At 37.1% G+C, this 25,364-nt stretch overlaps 1 protein-coding gene across 9 annotated transcripts in view; it reads right to left on the bottom strand.

Annotated features, from left to right (window-relative positions):
* The window catches only part of DMD (dystrophin), a 2,428,671-nt gene that overhangs the window by 712,046 nt on the left and 1,691,261 nt on the right, over nucleotides 1-25,364 (bottom strand). For all 9 annotated transcript variants that reach the window (XM_077145121.1, XM_077145123.1, XM_077145120.1 and 6 more), the window contains one exon: nucleotides 8,517-8,681. In XM_077145121.1, coding sequence (XP_077001236.1) covers nucleotides 8,517-8,681 — 165 coding nt within the window. The remainder of the gene's footprint in view (nucleotides 1-8,516; nucleotides 8,682-25,364) is intronic.

Genomic DNA, 25,364 nt, shown 5'->3' with positions numbered 1-25,364 from the left:
ACATGTACACAAAGTTATACATTGTCATATCGTAGAAATAGCAAAAATTCAAAACAATTTAAATGCTCACTAATTAGACTGCTGTTTAAATGGATCCTGTTATATCCTTAGAACAGAATAGTATGTAACTGTGAAAAAAATGAGGGAGCTCTTTAAGGACTAATACGGAAAACAATTGTCAGTCTATATCATTAAGTGGAGAGAATCAATGTGCAGAAACAGCACGCTACCATTTTTATTTTATTTTGTAAAAGTGGATAGTAGAAAAGAATACACACACACACACACACACACACACACACGCACACACACACATATATTCTATCCCTGGAAGGCCACCCAAGAATCTGATAACCTTGCCAGCCTATGGGGAGAGAAACTGGGTGGCTGAAAGCTAAAGCTAGGAGGGAGGATTTAGGCCCATTTATGCATTTGAATTTTGGACCCCAACAAAGTATTATCTATTCAATAAATAAATGAGATGATTTACACTTTTCAAGTTGGTCATGGGAGAATGGATTTACTCTCGATTTTGTAATCATCAACTCAAGATGACTTCACTGACATAGGACTAATCATTCATTCTGTTTGAAAGGACAGGCGGATTCTCTTAAAATTAGGGACATAAATAAAGGCATAGTTCCTCCTTGTAAAAATAGTACTCCTGAATAAAATACAGTTGCTTCAAGACATTAATTTCTGAATAAGCTGCAGAATCATATTTTACTACAACAAAAGTTAAATCTGCAAACTACAGAAATATAAGCTTAAGGCTGACACTAATGGATATGGCACCATGAGTTGTTATTAAAAGAGCAATTTGTGAGAACCTAGAAAAGGAAATGGTGAGCATCAGGAGTTATATCCTATAGGCCAGTTATTTTTATTGTATACATATTTTTAAACAAATGGATTTCAAAAGTTTTTGATGGATTCCCACATAAGAAATATATTTTACATTGCATCACTCTCTCTCTCTCTCTGATTTAATAATCATCTATGTATCTACCATCTATTATTTATCTACCTAAACAAACACAATTTTCACCAAATAACACTCGTCCAAACCCATGCAATGCAATCTGTTAGTTTGTTTTATATTCTTCTCTACCTTACACTATCTTATTCTACTACATTTCACCCATTAAATTGGTTTAATAACTCACATTTGGGTCCCCAACAACTATTTGGAAATAACAATTCTTTAAATCATAAATCATCTCCTCCTCTTCATCCCTATTCCCCAAGTCCTAAATAAACAAGGTCCACATTGTTCCTCAATTACCCCAATTGCCTCCCACTGGTCCCCCAGTTTTTGTCCTGTGCTCCTCCAATCCATCCTCCGGGAATGTGCCAGTCACCTAATAGTTCCCACTTCTTACAAAGATAATGTTCAAGGTCCTTCAAATGACATCCAAGCCTCTCCTGAATTGGCCTTATCACCTCTTCTCTCTGGAACTCTTCTCCTTTGCCTTACATACATTTCACTTACTCAGTTTCTCCTTATCTTTGGAAAATCCAGCTTAGGCTTCATGCTGTCTCTGGAGCAGAGCTTCTTAAATTTTAGGAAGCAAAAGGATCTTTTGGAAGAGGCTGATTAAATCATAGAACCAAGAGGTTCTGATTCAGGAGGTTTAGGGAGAGGCTGAAAGATTTGGTTTCCAACAAGCTTGTTGGTTCAGGGACCACACATTAGTAGCTGGCCTCTAAATAACACCCTGTCTGGATTGGGTGTTGTTTCTTTGGACTAGCCCAGCACCCTATAAGTGGACTCTCTACACTGCAGGGAAAATGTTTCTGCATTTATTGCATTCAGTACACTGAAGTATATTTATACATCAACTCAACTCCAAGCAACTCAGAAGTGAGAACCACCTTAATAGAAGTAGGAAGTGGTAGTTCATCAATAAATGGATTGCTAGCTGTAGAGAGATTTTATTAGTTTATCCTCTTTCTCTGTCCGGAGAAGTCGATCGGGGACATGCGAAAATAAAGTTCATGTGGATTTCAGCAATACATTTTATAAAGTCTCTAAATGTCTATGGACAAAATGAGACAATATGATCTGGATAAGAAACAAAGTAGAGTTGAGGAACTAATTTAAACAATTGCAGACATGTGGAATTGATGACTGAGGTCCAACTAGAGGAATGTTTCTAGTGGTGTACTATAGGGCTCTGTCTACGGATTCTGCCTATTTGAGAAATTTTTCTCACAACATAAAGTTATAGATGGTAGGTCTATCAAAACTGTAGTTCCCAAAAATCTTTGCCAAATTGCAATACATCATTCAACAGAACCAGAAACCAAAGGTCCCCTTCTCTCCACCCCTACTATTGGATAGGTTGGCAAATTTATTGAGGCTTCAGCTAAGTAGTTTGAAGTCACAACAGGTTTTATTTCCTGATGGAGAAACTGAGGGATGAGGTAGTTAGGGGGAAGAAAAATCAGAACTGAGGTGGGGAGGCAGTGAGTAGGAGGAGACCAGGTTCAGTGAAAATGTGGTAACTGGAAATCACCAGAGGTGAACCAAAAACTGGGCGTAGGGCGGCAAGGCTAATTACTGATGCGACCTCCCAGTGGTGATACATTTCTCCTGGGTTCTGTGCCTCGGTCAGGATTGGTTCAGGAAATGGGAGGTGCTGAGCCTAAGAGCCTGAGTAGGGCCAGGGAAGGGGCTGACTGTTCTGTATCTAATTCAAAGAGTAGAGCAGTACAGGGGAGCTGCCACCTAGAAGCAGCATATGAGAAAGAGAATTTGGGGTTTTAGTTACTAGTAAGTTCAGAGGAAGTCAACAGCGTGACATCACTTGGCTGTGTTCTGGCAGCTTAACAAGTGTCCAGCCAGAATGTGAGCTGCCCCTTTGTCCTTATCATAGAATGCCCATCTCTCTTAGAGTGGCAGTCTTCCAACTGGGGTAGGTGGGTATCTGGAAGTACACATAAATTTTCTTGGGATGTGCACGCATAGATAGTTTTCATGGAATCAGTTCCCAGGTTCTCAACTTCTATGAGGGATTTGCCTGTGTTTGTTTCTGGGGTAGATCCATCATTCCAATGATATTTCCCACCTTTTAAAATGACAGTCCTTCTCCAACTTTACAAAATAAAGGCATGCCTTCTCTGATTCACCTCCATGATGCTTTATCCCCAAGACACGTTTATGCCAAACCAAAGGCCAGTTCAAAATACTGGTACTTTAATCAAGGTCCATCAATCACTCATCATCATCCGTCTCATTAACAGATACATTTCCAAGAAAAATCCACTGCCTATGTTTAATAATTGCTTATTACAATTTGTATATAGTTAGGTTATTTGGTTATTTATTAGGTATATTTGTTATTAATAATTGCAGATGTAACTCAAACTACAGAATTTAAAAATACACTTAAAGCCTGACAGTCACAGGAGTTCGCTTTAAAAAATTGAGTTTAAATCCACATAAAGATATATTTGTCATATAGAAGTATGATAGAGTGCTTAGTAAAAAAGACTTTACTCCATAAATATATATTACATCAGGATACAATTCTTTGAGGAAGTGTCATGAAATATGATCGAAAGAAAAAAAAAAGAATGATATCAAACTTTCAGTTATTAAAGATGAACTTGGCCATGTACTTTTTTTTCCCATGGATGGTGGTAGATTTCATATGGCTATGGCATTTCGATTCCACAGGATACACTGAAAAGAGTAACATAACACTTTTTAAATGTCAATAGTTACATTATGCCAAGGGAGAAATAGGTATCAACTTTAAAATGTGTAAGATGATGGTAGGTGTTCCAAAACTATTTTCAGAATTTTATAAGCAGAATGGAGTCCCTCACCTCTGCTTGGCAGGAGAAGAGAGAAAATACTCTTCTCCCCTCCCCCCATGGAAAAGGGAGCAGTAAAAGCATAACTGTTTCATCTTGGCCAACAAGGTATTAGTCTTATTTGAATTCTCTTTGTTCCAGGAATTCTCAATTCAAGAAACTTCTCAAGTTTCTAGCCTTCTCCTTCTACAGGCAGGTTGAGTTGCTGAGTAAAATGGAAGTCTTATGATCATCCCTGATCTTTGTTGGAGAGCTGTCCAGTAGCACATTGATGCTCTCTCTAGAAAGCAGGGCATTTTGCAAGCCTAATTGTTTTTCTTAGAGGCTTTCACCAAAATTCCTACTACAGCAGGAAAAGTCCATTCACCGTTTCTTTCTATTGCCTTAGGAAGCGTGTTCCTATCTTAGTTTTGCCGCGATCCAATAGAATCCCAGGGAAATTGACTCGAGTTTTCATTTTTAAGGAAGAGAAAAAAAAACTGGGTTAAGAAAGTACGTGCTTCAAACAACGTGCTAAAGCCACTAAGCCAGAGATGGCATTCAAACCTGAGTCTTTTGTTTCTCTCCCTATTATCACGCTACCTAAACTCAGCAACAGTTTTGGAGTTGAGTAGAGAGGATGAGAAGGAGGAGGAAGAATTATGAAACCTAGTGTTCATAGAAAAAATTGGACACTTAATTCCATTTAGACATGGGCTCACTCACAAATTTCCATCATCTCCCAGGGTTTATCAGATTCAGAATTATACTCCTGCCCAGAACGACTGAAAACTCAGGGGAGTTTTTAGCATCCGATAACCTTTCTTGCTGGCATCTGAGGGAGGAAATCTAATAGGAACACACCCAGACAGGGTTTCTGGTATTCAAGTTACTTTAACTTTTGGTCATTACGGTCTGTCCTTTGGTAGTTTCCAGCACGTATTTGCCATTATGGGCAATTATGCTTCTTCTACAGGAAGGAAGATCCAACCACAAAGTATGCTGTGTTTATTTATAGACCACAGAAAGAAAATCGTCCTTAAGGAGAAGAAAAACACCCTCCCTGCTATAAATATGAAGTATCTCAGTCAGTACGCCTCAACTTAAAATTATGTGTTTTTCCCCCTACCTCATATTTTAACAAAAAAGTTTGGAAAGCAGTAGTTAGGCAGTTTTATGTCAGATAAATAGTGAGGCTCGAGCTCATTAGCGAAAGCATTCATTAAAGATTAAAAACATAAGACCCTTTATGGAACTTTTAACGGGTCCCTGGATCTTAGCATTCAATTATCATTTTGGAAATCTGAAATCGACATATTTCATGTCTAAATTGAGAGTACATTTGAAAATCAAAATTCAAAGGCATGCCTTCCACTGAGCTGACTGATGGAGAAAGGTTGTGATTATGCCTAATTTTCACCCACTACATCACGATTTCATTGATTATGTTTCTCAGCTTGCTAAGGGTTCTGTGAGGTGATTTTCAAGATGAATATTGCTATTTGCAGGATTTCCTGAATAAGAATATTTCTGGAGTAAATTGCGCAAACCAAGCGATGTGCAGTCAATTTTCACTCCAGCATAAACAATGTTTTCGAACAGAGCCCTTAAGGCTTTTTTTTTTTTTATTTGGGTTTCATTACACAGCTAGCTGCATTTCATCAATAAGCATGAAGTGCCAAGCGGGCAAAACTGAGGCTCACAGAGGGTAGGGGATATTTTTCTAACAGGTGCTTAGAGGTTGACCAGAGAAAACAAATCATCTGAATAGAAAAGCCCCAGGCCGTTTGTTTCAGAGGTAGCTGTGAACATCATGGCCAGACAATGTTTCTTTAAATGCAGTGGAAGGAGGCAGGGGCCTGGATGCTTGTACATCTACTTTCTTCGCATGAACCCTTAAGAATTTGTGAAGGCAGCTTCTTTCTCTGTGTTAAAAAAGGGGGCATGCCCTCAAAATTGCTTAACAACTTTGTGCTTGGTTTTTAATAGGTGAAAGTTAAATAGAGAAAAGCCCAGTTTTCCCACCTTTCCCTGCAAAAACAAAACCATCTCTTCAGGCAGTGGGCTACAGCAGGGCCAAAAACCCATGCCTTGGAGCGCAAGAACCCTGCACAATCTTCATAAATCATTGAGTAGACAGTGAACTGAAGTAGAAGCTGGACCAAGTGGGATAAAGAACTATAGGTAAATTAGTACATTATTCACACAGGACACCATAACCTGATTACGAGCTAGGGGGCTGAGAATAACGGGGAGGAACTCAGAACAGGCACAGAGAACAGAAACCAAGGAGTTTTCCTGCCAGGGAAAAAGCAGTTGCCTCTCCCCTCAGTGATTTCAACATAGCAGCAGGAGACAAATATCATGAGTCTCTGAAACTACGCACAGCGGTGCGAGTGGAAACTTGTAGTTTTGATAAAGGAAAGTGATTAATGCAGCTCAGCGTGGCTTTCACTCTAAAATAGCAGGGACCTGTTTGGCAGGAACCTATGGGGCTATGGACAAACTAGGACCTAATGCTGGTTTTCAATATTTGAGAATCATTCTGGGGGTCACAGACTTGTTGATTTGGTTCAATCAACAACATCCATTTGTGCCAAGGGATTCTGATATCTTTTCCTCTTAAATATATCCCATGTACAGTGATAGACGGCCTTTGATATATTTCCTTCATTCTAACAGAGGCACATTTTAATCAAAAACTATATTCAAAAGTAGAAGAATGGGATTATACTTGTGATTTACCAAAAGCTATTTTTCTGGTTGGTAGGGAAGCGTCTCAGGCCTTTCCTCTCTTTGCACTGCTACCTTCAGGAATTTTGAAGAGCATAGAAGACCTGAGAAAACTGAGAATCTGGCTGAGGTTATTTTGTAGTGGGCTAAGCCACTGTGCCTTCTTGTGGCAAGGGTTAGTGAGCGATGGCAGGTCAGGACTGATGAGATACCACCACACTGGAGAATAAGAGCTAGTCCCATACCTCGGAGGATACTGCGAGTACAGTACTGGTTAGGTGGAAAGCGGAAGGGGTGCCAGAGCTGTTGGCATCGCTGAATTGATGGGCTTTGCCCTCACCCAGTCTTGTCCCTCGTGGCCACGTATGACCCAAGCTCAGGGTGGCTGGGGTATCAGAAGCCATGCCTGGGTGTCAAGACCTCTCTTTTGCCATGACCGTGTGTGCTGTGTTGTTACCTGTTCTGTATCCTTTCTTAAAGCTAAGTAAACTGGTGCTGGGGGAAGCCTATTGTGACTCTTGAGTTGATTACCTATCTGAACCCAAGACCATGCATGCCCCTGGTTGAGTGGCCCAGGTTTTGAGCTGGGGAAATGACTTTGATGATACCACCTGCCTTTGGGGGTAACTTACTTTACTTTCTCTTGACATGTTTATCTATCATTCTGATAGTACTTTTTGGAGTACATTTTGCAAATATAATTCATTTTACTTGTAGCAAGCCTCTTTCTCCCTCTTTCCTTATCCTCACTCAAGCCCACCTCTCCCAAGTTTCCACTGTCTCTTCTGGCAGAGCCCCACATTTCCTTCCATCTTTCCTTCTCTTCTAGCCAAACAGCAATGACACAGGCATTCAAATGTTACCTTTTTTTATAATCCTGGAGAGTAAACACATTTAACAATTTGGGTCCATTCATTTAAAAGGAAAACTTTAATCACAGCTGTTACTTATTTAGCCTGAAATTCCCCATCATTACATTAATTATTAGGTTGTGCTTTCCATTACTTTGGATTAGTTGATGTGCTCCTCGCTATTTTTGAGCTTCAGGGGGGTAGAGAACAGGGAATCCTGTTGGGAGAATCCTTGGGATTGCTGCCGGGGAAGGCCTAAAGATAGAACAATCAATGTGTAGGGCCACTGAAAGGACAAATGGTGGCGTTTCCTTGGCAGGTTTATCTTGCCAATTAAAAAAATGCTAACCAGTCACTAACATATACTAGGCCCTGGGCTGGGCATGGTGGGATGCTCATGGGGAAGGGGAGATAAGAAAGAAGATACCCATTGCTTTCAAAGAACAGTACAATGAGATAATCAGGTGTATAAAATGTAAGTGTATATCAACATGACAAAGGCAATAAGGAGATGGGTACAGAGGATTATAAGAAGCCCTAAGAGGGATTTTATCTCTACTTGAGGCATGGAAGAAGGCTTTGAAGAGGCAATGACGTTGAATTCAGTCTTGAAGGATGTAGACAATTTCCCCACACCAAAAAACACAAAAAAGAGAAACTATTTAAAGAAGAGGGAAGATCTAAAAGTTAGGCATGGCATGAAACCACATGGATTTGAAGACACTACATAATTTGGTGTGGGTGGAATATAAGAGGATGAAATGGTAAAGTGGAGCCGGTCTGAGAAGGGCTTTCAAATGTCTATCTAAGGGCTAGACTTTATTTTGTAGGCACCTAATCTCCTAAATGACTTCAATTTTAGATAAGGAGTCTGCACATATGCATTAAGTGCCGTCAAAGAAGGGATGGAACATGGATTACAGTAACAAATATGATGAAGACCTTCCAGCAATATGAATTTAATGAAAGCATTATTGCTAGCAAAAGCTGGAAAGAAACAGAAAATGCTAGCCAAATAACAACAATCATAATTATAATAACAATAATCATGACTGTTACAATAATGCATGAGCAACATAAGAGATATTGCCATTATTGGAAAAAACAATATTTAAAGCAAAAAATCCCTACCTTAATGTTAAACGGTCCTGTTTGAGTTGGTTGATTGTAAATTTCCAACTGATTCCTAATAGGAGACAGCCACAGAAGCAGATGATTTAACTGCTCTTCCAACTGCCCTCGGTCTTTGATTTGAGCCTCAATTTCTTCTTGCTTCTCAGGTAAATCTCTAGAAACCTGCAAGGAAAATCAAATTAAAGAAGCATTTCCAAAACAATACTTGCGAAACATGTTTATAAAATGTTATAGATATTATACCAGTTTTGCTATTTTAACAGCATGATAATGATTATTTATGTATGTTATATGTTATCATTTAATTCATGTATTAGAGATCATTCATTAATCCACTCTCTAAAATTTCCAAGCTTCTCTGCAAACTGAAAGCACACACCCACACGCATGTCTACTCAACCAACACAAGTAAAGGAATACATTCGTCATTTAGCCACTCATTTGCTAAACACGACTGTGTTTTGTGTATTATATACTGGACACTATGACTTTCTGGTTATGATAATGAATAAGCCAAACTATTCAGCATTATGATCAGATATATAAGACAGACCGCCTAAATCTCAAATCAGTGGGCCTTATATTCAAAGAGCATCGTAAAATTAAAAACAAACTAAACTATGTATTTGCATAGCACCCATTTTCTTCCAATGCATTTGCTTCTACCTTTCTTTTCTGTGAAGCCTAAGAAAGGAAAACTGATGAGGTAAGCATTTTTGCGAGCTACAGTTTGCGAGCATTATTATGGCCAAGTAAAACAGAAGATTTTGGGGAAAATTAGGATAAATGTTTTTATTAGAGAGGAATATAACAGAATGATTATTGGTTCTTTTTATTCAGGTCTTAGTATATGCCAGGTATTGTGCTTGGAAGCTTCTCATTTATTTCCTTCTTTTATCCACCCAAACAAGGCTTTGATATGGGTACTATTTTTATTCTGATTTTCTACAGAGACCATGGCACTGGGGGTTGAGAAAGATTAAATAACTTGGGAAGCAGTATGGTATGGTGCTCAAAATTGTGGCGTCCAGAGTTAGCCTGCTTGGTTTTAAATCCTGGTTCTAGCCTTGCCTACTACTTTAGCCAAGTTTTCTTTAATTCTCAATGCTTCCCGCTTCATAGGGTTATTGTGGGGATTAAATAAAGTAATCCATGTAAACAGCTTTGAGCAATGCTCTGCATAATAATAAATGTTAATAAAGTCATTAAATGTTGGCTATTCTTGCCCAAGCTCTAGTGGTAAGTAAAGAGCCAGGATAAGCAAGAGTAAAGTCCTTTTCTTCAGATTATCAAGGGACAAAACAGGTACATAGGAATAAAGACTATAAACCCAACTCTTTGTGATATTATTATTATTTGAACAATATAAACATAATACTACATTGTAATATGAACATAAATATGTTAGGGTATAATGTGCATCTATTATATGTTAATATTATTTTGATATTCTGTATACCAAAGAGTACATTTACAAAGTAAACTAGATAAGCATAGTAGTATACTATGCATAATATCAACAATGTCCCATATCTTGGAACAATAGTTTTAGATACTTCTCAAAGGATTAATAATTAACATTGCATTCTTTCATTGGGCCAAAGAGTTGTGGGGTATAAAGAAGAAACATTCATGGACTAAACGACCCGTCAATGCATTTATAGAGGAAGGGATTTTACATAAGCTCTTACATGTACACCATATGTACATCAAAACATATTGTATATGAATTTGTACATAATGTGCAAATGTGTGTGTATCTGTTGGCAGGGAAGTAGAATGGTGCAGCCCCTTTGGAAAGCAGTGTGGTGGTTCCACAGGAGGCTAAGTAGAGGGTTGCCATGCGATCCTATGACCCCATTATTAGGTATATGCTTGAAGAACTGAAAACAGAGACACAAATGGACATTTGCACACTGTTGTTTATGGTGGCAGCATTCACAATTTGTAAGGGACAGAGGTGGCCCAAGGGTACATCAACTGTTGAATGGAAGGGGGAACTGGGTGCCTCTATACAATGTATATTGAGCAGCTGCAAGAAGGAATGAAGTTGTGAGGCATGCAACTAGGTGAATGGACCTTGAGGACAGTATATTGAGTGAAATAAGCCAGAAACGAAAAGACAAACATTATAATGCCTCACTAATATGGGCTAACTATAATGTGCAAACTCTGAGAATTGAATCTGAGAGCACTGGTTATCAAGCGAAGGCTTACTGTAAAGGTTCCCAGAGTGTAAGCTCTTACAGCAGTCATATTTATTCCTGAGATGTAACGGTTATTTCTAAATTCTGAGATGCTGAGCTCTTTGTGTATAACCTGGTCTGTTCCTGGAACTCTGGGCATCTGTTGTATATCCGAGACTCAGAACTAGATTCAGCAGTGAAAGTCAGCATTATCACACACAGCAACTGTACAGAAAGCTGAAGAAGAGCTCACATGTCAATTAGAGAGAGGAATGAAGCAGTTCTGGTTAGGACTAAGGTAAAGGATGATACTGAAATGTGTTTTCAAACTTCAACTTCTGAGTAAGCCCAAAGGAAGGGACGTTTATTTAGTGCCGCATTTGTATTTTCTGTAGCACACTATCTAATTTAACTTGTTTGGCCAGTTTATCCAAACACCATAACTACATGGAACCTTGAATAGGGAATGAGATCTTGTTGGTTCATAGAGATTAGTGTGATACCCTGAAACATCCCAGAGTAATCTGGACAGAAGATTAAAAAGTATTTGTAAAATCCCCTTGAGGGACTGGAGCAAATAGTGGAAATATTAAACTTCCCCATCTGGGGAGCCTCACACACTTTCCCTCTGATCCCTGCCAGACTTTGCCCCTGTGGGTGAGTGGGGCAAAAGATAATACTTGCTCAGGTTTTGAGAAAACGATGCTGAACCAGCTGCGCTGTCTGCCTTGTAGCTTGCTCTAAAGCCAAATAAACAGTGTTAAATGAAGGCCTATTTGTGTTTCATGAGTTCAAACCCATAACCATGTCTGTGCTATGTTTTCATATATATGACAGGTGATATCACACATGTAATTTTATGCATATAATATATATATAATCTAATAATGTCCTCAACTTACTTTCTCAGTATTTAAAATGAGGTAATCAAACTCTTTAAAAATTTTATTGGATCATTTTCTACTCATATACAAAGAGCATTTTGCAGCTTCAACTTAAAGCACCTAAGAGCCTCTAGATCTGAAAATATTGAAGATAATAGCTGTGCTGTTTTCCTACAATCTCTAAAATAGAGCTATGAACTGATTTTTATCTGAGCACAAAGCATTTCACCTTTCATTTAGGCCCCATAAGTAAACACAGAAATCTGTATAACTTTTAGCTAAGATTGTTGAATTCTTTCTTCCAACGTACTGCCCCCCCCCCCCCCCCCGCCACTTCCTGCTTATAAAGGGAGAACAATTTCTGGAAGAAAGTGGTACAATGGGTGAAAAGAGTTGACTAATAACAACTGGAATGATTAAATGAAAACTCATAGTGAGCCCTTTGCAGCTTTTGTGAAATCTGCAAATTTTTACTTCCCGCCCTCATAGCATTTACCTCACTCTATTTCTATACGTTATTTATTCCAATCTCCCTCAATGAGCTTTGATTTCTGCATTAGTTAGGTTCCTAAACATGATAGACCCTCAGTAAATATCTGCTGAATGTAAGACAAACAATTTCCAAGTTCAGGATGAATTTAGTTTTTGTCGAAATAAGAAAAGCTATAAATGCTTAGAACAGTCAATCACATAAAAATGTAAATTTTCTCAAGCTAAACAGCTGCAGTTTAATTAACACAAAAATATTAGTCAATTGGATTATGCATTAAAAAAACCCAGAAACTTTTGCATGGCAAAGAAAACCATACGGGAAGTCAAAAGAAAAATGAAAAAACTGGAAAAAAAAATATTGGTGACTCATGTCAGATAAGGGACTAATACTTCCTAACACATATAGAGAGCTTCTGCAAATTAGTAAGAAAAAGGACAATGACCCCATACCAATTGGACAAAAGATAAAAGTCACAAGAAAGAAAAGTACAGATGGATTTTAGACATAAGAAGAGAAGCTCAGCCTTGGTCATTAATAGAAAAAATAAAAATCAGAACTGCATCTATTGTGTTGACAAAAATCCAAATCTGAAAACACACTGTGCTGCCAAAACAGTGGGAAAATACAGACTCTTATATACAGCTTATGTTGTGTGCATATTGGGCCCTCTTACCCCATCTCCCTGCAATCCCTGGTAGAAGACTGTTTGGCAACATCAATGTATGCAGCTTTTGACCAGAACTTCTAGGAATTCTAGGAATATATCTTGTGATATATTCAGACACATAGATGGCATATACAGAAGGTTGTTTATGATGGTTTTTGATGGCACATCATGAGGAATGCAACTCAATGCCCATCAATAGAGAACTGGCTAAATAAATTGTAATTCACTCATACAGTGAACATATGGTCCATGTAAAAATTGATGAAGTCTTGGTTTGAAACAGAAAGATCTTAAAAATATATTAAGCCAAAAGAAAGTAAGGTGCAGAAAAGTATGTCTAGCATGCTGTCATTTCTTTAAAAAATAAAGGGGAGTTTTGTTGGTATCTACATGAACTATTTCTGGAAGTAAAATCAATGCTTGGCAAGGATGATGGAGATGGTGGACAGAGTGGGAGATTTTGAAACAGACTTCTTAATTTTTTTTTTTTTTTTTTTTTTTTTAAAGGAAAGACAGAGAGAAGGAAGGAAGGATAGAAGGAAGGAAGGAAGGAAGAAAGGGAAACATTTTTAAACATTCTCTTGTTTTATTGTATTCTGTTTCTCCGTTTTTGTTACATGGGCTGGGGCCGGGAATCGAACCGAGGTCCTCCGGCATAGCAGGCAAGCACTTTGCCCGCTGAGCCACCGCGGCCCTCCCCAAGACTTCTTAATTTTTGAACAATGTAAATGTATTACTTTTGCAAAATCATCGATTAACTTGTAAAAGTAAAAATATTAGCATTTCTTATCACTGAATATCAGCAAAAAATCCCACATTTTATATTTTAATAATGAATCATTATTAATAGGAGATAACATATCTAAAGCCATCAATAATAAATGCTCTGATTTTTTTCCTATGACAACATTGTTGAGTTAATAGTAGGATGGAAATTGAAACCTTCTAACACGTACTTTTTGAGTTTTTTGCTTCCTTCAAAACACTCTTTAGGAATAGCTGGCTTGTTCGATAACAGTGGATGGAAAAAGACAGCAGGTATGAGTAAGTTTCATGTTGGTTTCTGTGCGTTTTAAAATCATTTACTTTTTTAAAACTATTTTATTGTATAGTATAACATATATACAAAGCAAAGAAATAAAAAAGCAGTAGTTTTCAAAGCACTCTTCAACAAGTAGTTACAGGACAGATCCCAGAGTTTGTCATGGGCTACCATACCATCCTCTCAGATTTTTCCTTAAAATCATTTACTTTTATATTTACTACTTCACATTCTCACAACAATATATAGACACAGAAACTTCACTAGTAAAATATGCCATTTTTCCTAAAAATCTTTTTAAGTCTAAAAAAGCATACTCTGCATACAGCATGTTCCCTTCGGTGAAAGAAAAAAGTTAAGAGTATTCAGTTCCCTTATGTGTTAATTTAGCATCTAAACAAACCTTGACCTAATTTCCCACTAAATTAGCTTCCTTACCCTTTGAATTTCTGAACGTCTATTTTGAATGTGTGGATGTTGTAATAAGATAAACAGATATTTAGTTCTGCTTTAGATATAAACAGATATTACATCTTGACTTCGTATCTTACAAAACAAATATAGAGAAATTAAAGACTTAAGTGTAAAGTTAATAATAACAGAACTTAATAAAATATCTACATAAGGAAGCCCTCTAGAAGCAGAAAGAAATAGGAAGAAGGTATAAAATCTGTTCATCTGGAAATTCAAGACAATAAGCAAACTTAAAAACAAATGACAACTAGGACTATTTGCAGCATCTCTCAGATAAAAGGGTAATATGTTAGTATATATAAAAGAGATCTTTCAATGAATGAGAGAAGATGGACAATTCACTGGACAAATAGATAAGGAACATAAACAGGAATCTGACAAAAATACAGAGTCAATAAACAAGAAAAAAGTTCAACCCACTAAGTAATCAATGGAATGCAAATTAAAACAATAATGATATTCCATTATTTGCTTAGTATGTTGGCTTTTGTAAAAGGCATTTGCCAAAGATCTAGAAAATAAACACTCTGTGGTGGTTACGAAGTTGTACATACCCCAGAAAAACACGTTCTTAAATCTAATCCATTCCGTGTGCTGGTAAACCCATTGTAAATAGGATCTTTTGATGAGGCTGCTTCAGTTAAGATGTGACCTACCTAAATCTTAATCCTATTTTTGGAGTCCTTTATACAGGGAATGAATGCAGAGAGAGAGAGAGAGTGTGAGAGAGGGGACAAAAATGAGTGTGCACAAGCCCCATGGAAGCAAGAAGCTGAAATCAATGAAACCCGAAGAGCCTAGCCATGTGGCACAGGAGCCAGGGATTTCCAGCAGCTGGTCTTTCCGAAGAAAGCATCGCCTTGATTTGGACGTTTTCCTGGACTCTAACCATAAGCGAATACATTCCCATGGCTTAAGCCAAACCATTTCATGGTGTTGCTTTAAGCAGCCTTGGAAACCAAAACACACTCTTATGATGTTTGTTGGAATGGGATTTCTTATATTCCTAAAGTAATTTGAAAATCCACATAAAAAATCAACACTTTTATATAGAAAACTACAACCAGTAATGAGATAAATTAAGGAAAAACCTAAACAAGTGGTGTACTATAGCTTATTCATGGGTTGGAGTGTCTAATATTGTGAAGATACAAGTTCTCTTCAAATAATCTATAAATGTAGTGCAATTCCAATAAAAATTGCAGCAGCTAGTTTTTTCTTTAAATGGAAGTTGGCATGCTAATTCTAAAATGTCTGTGGATATGCAAAGAGCCAAGAATATCCAAAGTAATCCTGAAGAACAAAGTAGAAGAATGTATTCCACTGGCTAAAATATTTATTCTAATTAAGTCTGTTTGGTATTGATGGGAGGACAAAAAGACTAGACACAGTTACTTAATTCATAACAATAGTACTGCTATAGTGAAGTGGAGAGAGGATAGTCTTTTCAATAAAATATACCTGGTTAATCGGATATCTATGTGGGAACAAAACGAATCTTGACTCCTACTTCACACCATACACAAAAAATTAATTGCAATTTGTTTGCAGACTTCATTGTAAAAGTAAAATACTCAAGTTTCCAAAAGAAAATATTGGAAAATATCTTAATGACTTTGGAGTATGCAATTATTTCGTAACGAAGACATAAAAAGTACTGGTCATAATAAAGGAAAAGATAGATAAGCTGAACTTCATTAAAATTAATACATTCTGTACACCAAAAAGTGCAGTTTAAAGAAAATGCAAGGTCCATGGTAGAACAAGATATGACTATATGTGCAACAGACTTATATCCAAAGCATTCCTATGTTTATCAGGAAAAAACAGACAACTACATTTTTTCAAATGGCCAAAGATTGGCACAAGCTCTTCACAAAAGAGCTTATAAAAATGGCATTCATCGTCAAGGAATTGCAAATTAAAACAAAATAAGATAACAATTTACATCCACCAGAATGGCTACAATGAAAAAGAGGCCAAATACCTGCTCTTGATGAGGAATGGAACACTTAGAACTCTTTGACACTGCTGGTGAGAGGCAATTGGTATTTGCAAAAAACAAGTACACATACCATATGACCCAGCCATTCCACTCCCAAGTATACTCACAAGAGATGTGTGTGCATATATGTAGCCAAGGACATGTATGTCATAAGAGCACTATTCATAATTAGCCCCAATTAGGAACTCCCAAAATGTCTATCAATGAAAGAACGAATAAATAAAGGCATATTTACTGCCCAGTACTGTACAGTGAAAAAATAAACAGACTGTGGGACAGATAGCAATATGGATGAATCTCAGAAAAAATGTGGCTTAAAAGAAGTCAAGCCTAAAGGCATAGAGCTGTGATTCCATTTATATTAAGTTCCAAGACAGGCCAGACTAATCTATGATGTTAGAAGTCAGAGGAGGGCCTCCCATTGGGTTTGGGTGTGCCCAGGAAAGGATTATTGACCGGGAAGTTCCTGGGGTAAAGTCCCAGTCTTGCCCTGGGTGGTAGAAACATGGGTATGCTAACTTAAAAAAAAAAAATCTTTGGGTGGGCCACGGTGGTTCAGCGGCAAGAATGCTTGCCTGCCATGCCAGAGGACCCAGGTTTGATTCCTGGTGCCTGCCCATGTAAAAAAAAAAAAAAAAAATAGCTATTAAAAAAAAAATCTTTTATGGTCTATTCTTATGATTTGTGCACTTTTCTACACATCCCTTATGCTTCAATTAAAAAGATTATATGAAACTATTTTTAAAACCCTAAAAAACTCATTCTGTTCAACCCCTAATTTTCCTTATGAATTTTCCTAGGGTAATGTCAGAAACACATCCCCCAACTGAGATAAATTACATCCATATAATGGATTGCTTTGCATCCATTAAAATACATAGTGTGAAAAACATTCCATTACATCGAAAAATATTCGTGATATGTTAACACTTAAAAATAAGTTAATTAGGTAAAAAAGTTATAAATCCATATATAAATCATGTCTCTGATTTTCTATGCATATTTTATAATCTATAGCTACACATAAACATATTTTTTTAAGGTGCCTAGAAATAGACATGCAAAAATGTAAGTCATGGCGTTATGGGGGGTGTTATTTAAAGAGAATTTGTATTTAATCATTAATATTTGCTTTGGTCTTTTCCAAAGTTATCACACAAACAGGTTTTTGTATGTTTTAAAAGCTAAAAAGAAAAATAAATGTGTGGCATTGATTTGGTGTCTTTCTCTCCAAAATTTAGCAACAATAAAAATAACTATTATAGCCTAGATACATAGTATGCCTTGGGCACTTGATGAAAGACTTTACTTATATTAGCTCCCTTAACTTCTCCCATGATCTTATGAAACACATTATTTGCTACAATTACCAAATGAAGAAATTAGGCTAAAAATATCAATGATGTTCCTAAGCGAACAAGTAAAAAACTCGGTAATAATATCTAGATTTTCCTGACTGCTAATTCTAATTTTTTCCTTCCCCACCATCCCCAAAGCACATTTTCCACTATTTTACATAATCTAACATATTACTGGATAGAAAGTCTAAATGGAACTAAGGGACTCACAGTCCTCAAACGTTTTCATTTCCTTAACATTCATCATCATGAAAGAAATATACATTTGGAGTCAACTCTCATAAGAAACAATTATAAGTGAAATGTATTCACATAACCGTAGCTTGAAAACAAGAAACTACTACGTGACATTCATTAAGTCAAGACTTCCTATAATATAAGGAATAGAAGATTAATCAAATTGCTTATTGAATAAATCTATAAATTATAACTAATACAAAATAATGATGAAATGCTCTTATTCATGTGCCTTTCTAAACAGAAACTCCTACATTTTGGTATAGTTGGCCATTCATTTTATAATAAAAGCACAGATAACAGAAATTGTTACAGTGATTTAAAAAAAAATAGACATTGTGGCGTATTATTTGGGATTGGAGCCTAGCAGCCCTTAAAAATTTTTACTCTCACTCCCTATTCTTCTTACTTGCAGTCTCTCCCCCTCCTGTCGTGGACCGCCCATTCCCGTAGCCCACCACAAAACCGCAACCCTTCCTGTTATGTTCTACACTTCCCTATTCCTAACTTCTGCCCTAAGCCTAGCAACTGCTTCTTAGCTTGTGTGGTTGGCTACCCTCCCCTGACGTACATGCCCCGACTCCACCCCTCCTCAAAACTGTATATAACCTGAGCTCACCAAGCTTCGGGGTCCTTTTAGCTCTTGAGCCCCCGAGCACCTAAGCTCTTACCATGTAACAATAAAAAGCTTTGTGCCAACATTTGGTCTTCGGCTCAAGTCTTTGGGTCCCTCGGCAGCTTGCTGCTGAGTTCTGGCGCGCCTTAGACCCCATCTTCAGAGCTCTGAATTAACCCTTAGTGGTTAGAGAGTTGCCCCCAAGCGATCGCCTCTCCAGAAGACTACCGCAAGACATTTATTACTTGTTGTACTTTCCTTCTCAGAACCTAAATATATTTTGTGAAAATTGCTAATTTAGATAAGAAGCAACTTGCAGAACAATTTCGCATTATTTGCAAATATTTCAATAATAAATTCTGAATTCTAAATTTGCATACTTAAAATTACAGATGAACCTTGATTGAATTTTAATTCAATCTTAAAATTTCTATCTCATACAATTCCAAACTCAGTATCAGGTGAATGAGATTTTAGATGTAACAATGAAACAATTAAAAAAAATGAAAATATGTTTTTGTTATAACATTCTTGTATTTTTGTAGTGAGGTAGCATTTTTAATACCTGCTACCAAAGTAAAACTCCATAAAGTTGACAGACTTATAAAACCATAGAGCAATAGATTTAAGTTCATAACAATATAAAACTCCTTTACATACAAAAATCTAACACACAAAAGAAAAATCCAAACCAAAAAAGCAATCCATCTTAAATACTTTGATAGACACTCTTGAGATAAAAATGTTCTTATAGATCAATGTGAAAAAGATAAATACTGAACTGAAAGAAAATGTACACTGATTGGGAACAGGAAATTCACAAAAGGCTATTAAAAGTGTTTTCACTAGGAGCCATAGAAACCAAACATCAAAGTGAGAAGTATAATATTTTACCTACAGATTTTACAAAGATTTCAAAAGAATATCTTATATTACAATACAATACCTACAATGGCAATTGTGCACAGAAATGGTCCTCTGACGTACTGCAGGCTAGCAAGGTAATTACACTAACTTTGAGGGGTGTGGTGGGGAGTGGATGTGGTTAGAGTTTTGCAGTGCAAGTTTTAAAACTTAAACATATCCCTACACTTAGAACAGAGATTCTATTTCTAATCATTTATCCAAGGCAACAATGATGTGCATATTTGCTAAACTGCAAGAGTGTTCACCCAACCTCACTTAGAGATGCAAAGCATTTGAAATAGCTTCCATGTCCACCAGTAGGATATGGGTTAAAACATTGCAGAATGTCAATCCAGTGAAATACTATACAACCGTTTAAAAGGTGATGCAGGGGTATATTCGGTGATACAGAAAAATGTAGTGCCTACCATGAAGCTTAACAGCAACAATTTCCGGGTAGTAGGTTAACTTTTCTTAGCTTCATTTTTTAATTTTTCTGCAATGAATATGTGCTACTTTTAATAATAAAATGGCTATTTTGCATTTATGTATACTTCTTTTTCTATGGAAGTAGGTAATATTTATATAGTGTTTACAATTCACCATGCATCATTTTGTGATAGATAAATCAACAATATATAACAACAACCTATGAGGTAGGTACTATTATTGTCCCTATCTTCCAGATGAAACTGACAAAGAGATGCTGGGTAACTTGCCCAAAGTTACAAGCTGGTAAGTGGTAACTGAGGAAGGATTTGAACTCAAGCAGTTAGGCTTTGAAGCCCGTGCTCTTAATCACTACCCTATTTTGTATCCCCTGCCCTTGCCCTTTAGCTATATGATTTTGAGAACAACAGATGAGTACAAAAGTCTGTTTCTTTCACAGTGTTTCTTAAATGTCTGTGGTCACTGTTACGGCTTTGTTACGATTTCCTTATAACTTTGAAAGCATGGGGTGGGGGATGAGAAAGACCCTTTGTTCTTACAACTACCAAACTCCACTGTCAAAACAGCAAAACTCATTTTATTCTCTTGCTTAAAACAGTATAACTGATTCCCAATTGCCTCCAAGTTTTTTAACTTGCCTTTAAAAAAAAAAAACAACCAAAAAAAAGCAGCTCAACAATTAGAGCTTGGCCACCATTCTTTCCATCTTTCTAATAACAAAACTCTTCATTTTTGTCAAAATGGTATCCTCATTATTCTTGACATTTTCTTCTTCTGTACCTCTGCCAGCATCTAAACTCCCATTAAAATGTGTTCTCCCTCAATAAAACACCTCCTTTCCTCATTGGCACCTACAAAACCTTATCCATCCTTCACCGGATGGGTAAATAAAGTGTCACTTCCTCAGTGAAGATTTCCTGATTCCAGAACAATAGATAGACATAATTGTTCTTGCAAAAAAAAATATTAGTAGCAATTGTTATTTCCACCACTGCTTTAGACTCTGTCAGTTATTGCCTGTGCAGGTTTGAAGGGATTATGTCCCCAAGAAAAGTCATGTTTTAATCCTGATCCATTTTGTGGAGGCAACCTTTCCTTTAATCCCTATTCAATACTGTAGGGTGGAAACTTGATTAGGTTAACTCCACAGAGATGTGATTCATCCAATTGTGGGTATTAACCTTTGATTAGAGGAAGATGTGACTCTACTCATTCCAGGTGGGTCTTTTAAACTGGAATCCTTTAAAGAGGAAGCATTTTGGAAAATGCTTCAAAGCCAGGAGAGACATGAGAAACAGGAGAGCCTGTGCAGCCAGAAACCTTTGGAGATGAAGCAGGAAAACACCCGCGGAGAGGCTTCACGAAACAAGAAGCCTGGAGAGAAAGCTAGCAGATGTCACCATGTTCACCACATGCCTTTTCAGTTGAGAGACAAACCCTGAACATCATCAGCCTTCTTGAATCAAGGTATCTTTCCCTGGGTGTCTTATATTGGACATTTCTATAGCCTTGCCTTAACTGGGCATTTTCACAGCTTTAGAACTGTAAACTTGCCACTTAATAAACTACCTTTTTAAAAAGTTGTTCCATTTCTGGACCTTTTTAAAAAGTTGTTCCATTTCTGGTATATCACATTTGGGCAGCTTACAAACTAGAACATCACCTTTTTTTAAATTTTGTTATTCTCTTCCAACTTGTGTCCTTTTTCCAAACCCCAAGAGTTTAAACACACACTCACAACCAAAGTCAAATTTTACATCTTTGTATACCCTTACCAGCTTCAATGACATGGTGGAGCATTTGGCGAATGAACATTTACACAAAGTGATCATTTCTTAAGAGAACCGAGAAGATAAAGCTGGAGATTAAAACCCAGAACTCTCTTGGAAGTGCTTATGTTCTTGCAAACGTTACCCTTCTAACTCTGCTTCTTGTTTTGGTGTGTGTGAACAGTGACGCTCCTTAGAACAGTCAGAGCAGGTCTGGCATGGCAGCTGGACTGGCTGTTCAATGGGTCTAAAGAACATGTAGAAGAATCAATTCTTGACATGTCTTCTGCCAGATATGTAAATATTATGGATTCTAGGGCTGGAGGCAGGTCTAGATATTCATTAATTATAGCTTTGACAGTAACAATATCCATGCAATTAATTCAACAAATATTTACCAAGCAACTACTTATGTCCCCACCTCTGCCCTATACTGTCCATAAATCTTGGCTTCTTTGATTGATTCAGGTTGTCCACCTGGGGGCTAAGAATAAATCTCCACTGCCAAGACCCCCTCTACTCTGAATAAAGCTAAGCAACAATGCATATGAATGAACCTTAAACAAATACTCTTGCCACCGACCAAAAAAAACCCTTCAAAGTTTAGTAATATCAATTAAATAATTCATGTAGACCATTATCTTCCTTTGGATAAAATGTCTGTGGTATGAACTATTTGGAGACATCATTTTGCTTTGCATTTTTTCCAACCTCCATAAATTAAAGCCACTAGAGAATCAAAACTTAGGAAAGGTATATTCCCCGACACCATATGCAATTATTTTTTAACAGCTGGTCTCATGGTCAAATATCCCTCACTAGAATGTCATTTATTTTCTTTTCCTCTGGAAATTTAATAAAAAAAAACAATGAATATAAAATTGAAAAGTACATTATGGTTATATCCCACTAGACATTTAAAAATCATAAATCATGTATTTTTTAAAGGTGCCAATTATAACTCTTTTTGAGTAGAGTCAGCCCTGTCCCACCCCCACCCCCCACCCAGGGTTTTGTTATTGCTGCAAAAGCTCTGAAAGACACACTATAATTTAAGGTCAATGAACATTCCCAGGGAGATTTCAAAGTCAGTAAAACTTGATGTACAAGAAATAATTTTGCAGTCTTTGGAAACTTCTTCCCTTATTACCATATTAAATCCATACTGGCTTTTAAATAAACCTTGGTCATTAATTTCTTAGGTTCCAATATACGGAACTAATCCCATGGAAAGATAACCCTTAATAATACACATAGTACATGGAAAATATGTGTGAACTATTCACCTTGATCGAAACCTACCCTAAAGTTCAGTAACAAGCCCTGCCATGGCTAATGGAAGCTTTAGGCAAGTAAAGCAAATGGGTGAAATTGATTTGCTCAAGCTTCAATAGCTATCGTTTATCTTCTAAACTGGATTTTACAGGGATTTATACCCACCTAACTGTTTAAACCCTGAGAAGCATAAACGTCACAAACAAGTTAAAATGTAATTTTAGATGACACATACCCACACCACAAAACGTGTCCTTACAAATTAACACCACCTTTCGTCTCTCACTTCCTCTCAGCCGCACTGTCTTTAAAACAAGGAAATACCTACTTTATTCTCACACTTTTCTATAAGAAGTCATTGTTCTTATTTGCTTAAAAGGAACTTAGCAGCAGCCTGTCTGATATAAAAAAAAAAAAAAAAGGTCTTCTGGATTCTTAGCAAGCATTGCTGTTGCTTTTTTTTTTTAATTCTTATTTTTCCTTTGTTCGTTTTGATCAGACTTCAAGGAAAACGAAGCCACGCGCTACATCATTTCACCCGAGCAGCAGGAATCATTGTACATTACAATACCTTGGTATTTATTAAGATAGTCCTTGAGGTATCCTTTCTGATGAGTGATTTTAACAATAGAATTTTAAAAATGCAAGTGTCCTTCTCGGTATTTTTATATAGAACACTAAATTCTAGAAAATGGGACTAAGGGCAAAAAAGGAAAAATACGGTACACGATTCCATTTCCTCAATTTACAGATGTTCCATTAAAAAAAATCTGACAATCCCATTTAAATCTACCTTTAACTTTAAATTAATTAAAAATAAATATAATTTAAAATTCACTTCCTCAATTGCACTCACATTTCCAGTGCTCAAAAGCCAGACCCTATAGGACAGCACGGATAATCTCTCCATTATTGCCGAAAGTTATCTCAGACAAGGCGGTACTCATTTCAGTACTGATGCATCTAAACGACTTGTTGAATCTCATACTCCTTTAAAGCCAACCAAAATACTTTAGAAATTAATTAATACAGGGAGGTTCAAATGCATGCACTGATTCGGCAATTTTGATGATGTGACTGCGAACTGCTGCTTTCAATCTCAACATTTTCTGCCTAGAAAGCTCATAACGTTCCAAAACTCATTTCCTGGAAGAAAGAAAATCACCACACTAGTAAGATGTCCTATCTCTCTGCCTTCCTCTGAATGGAATCATTTTATTGGGATGATTAAAAAATATCAAGATTAAAAAGGGTTTTTGTAACAAATGGCATAATCCCATAGCTCCCATTTATATCTTCTCTGTATAGGGTTCTATTCTGTTGCAAATTTATACATTCTGATTATTAGTAAGGTGAATGCATTTTGCTTTGCCCACTAAATGCAACATGTCTAACATAGAAGAAAACCAATGCTCCGGGGATGTTTAATTTTACTGACAAAAAAAAAAAAAGACACAGAACAGCTACTACAGGAAATGGCCATGATTACACAGAGTGTTTATTGGTTTTGACCATAAAAATGGGAGGGGTGGCATTGGCATATGTTAAGTTGAAGACTTCCCGGGTGTGCTGACAATATAAAGAAAGGGCATAAAACACAAGGGCAGTGGGTCTCTTCCTGCTGGCACTGAAGGGAAAAGCGCACAGAAGAGAAGAGAGCACTGTGAGAACTTTGAAGAAATAAGAGACATTTGATTTCTTTGGGGGCGAAAGAAAAGAAAAATCAGGGCAGAGGTCAGGGGCCAAAACAATTTCGTTTTCTGCCTGGATTGCTGCTACGAGCCCATTTCAACAAGAGTTTAGAGCAAGGGCAGCCAACTTTCGTGCAGCCTGCTTTGGTACAGCTTGAGCGATAGGAATGGCTTTTACATCTTGAAATGGCTGAAAAAGCATCAGACATGTGACAAGAAAATTATATGAGACTACATGAAATTCAAGTTTCAGTCTCCATAAAGTGTTACGGAAGCACAGCCAAGCCCGTTCATTTACATATCGTCTATGACTGCTTTTCTCCCATCAAGGCACCTCTGGGTAGCATCTGCAAAGGCTAAGCTGTTTCCTTAGGCCTTTTCACAGGCAGACTTTGCTGACTTCTGCTCTAGATAACCAAGGAGTCCTGGACCTTCTAGTTCTTTCCCCCGGCTATCTCCCAGAGCTGCTTTAAGGGATAAATCAGTGAGGGCGGTGCCAGTGGTTCAGTAGATGAGAAAAAAAAAAAAAAAACAACTTTTAACTATAGTGCCCACTAACAGGTTTCCTCAGCAAACACCTCATCTTGTTTGGAGCATGAACGAGATGGTCCCTCAGGTGAAGATTTAAAAAAATCCACCACCCTCCTGATTGGGAAAGTCTAAGGCCTGATACAACCAGACCATCCGCCTGGGCGCAGCTAGACTAGGCCTGCGATTATATTCAGCTGAAATTTAGAACCTGACTGTTACATGAGGTAGATATTTAACAAGAGCAGATTATTGCCTTTATTA

This window comes from Tamandua tetradactyla, chromosome X (assembly GCF_023851605.1).
Source record: "Tamandua tetradactyla isolate mTamTet1 chromosome X, mTamTet1.pri, whole genome shotgun sequence".
Taxonomy (NCBI): Eukaryota; Metazoa; Chordata; class Mammalia; order Pilosa; family Myrmecophagidae; genus Tamandua; species Tamandua tetradactyla.
This window is presented reverse-complemented; position numbering and strand designations above follow the sequence as displayed.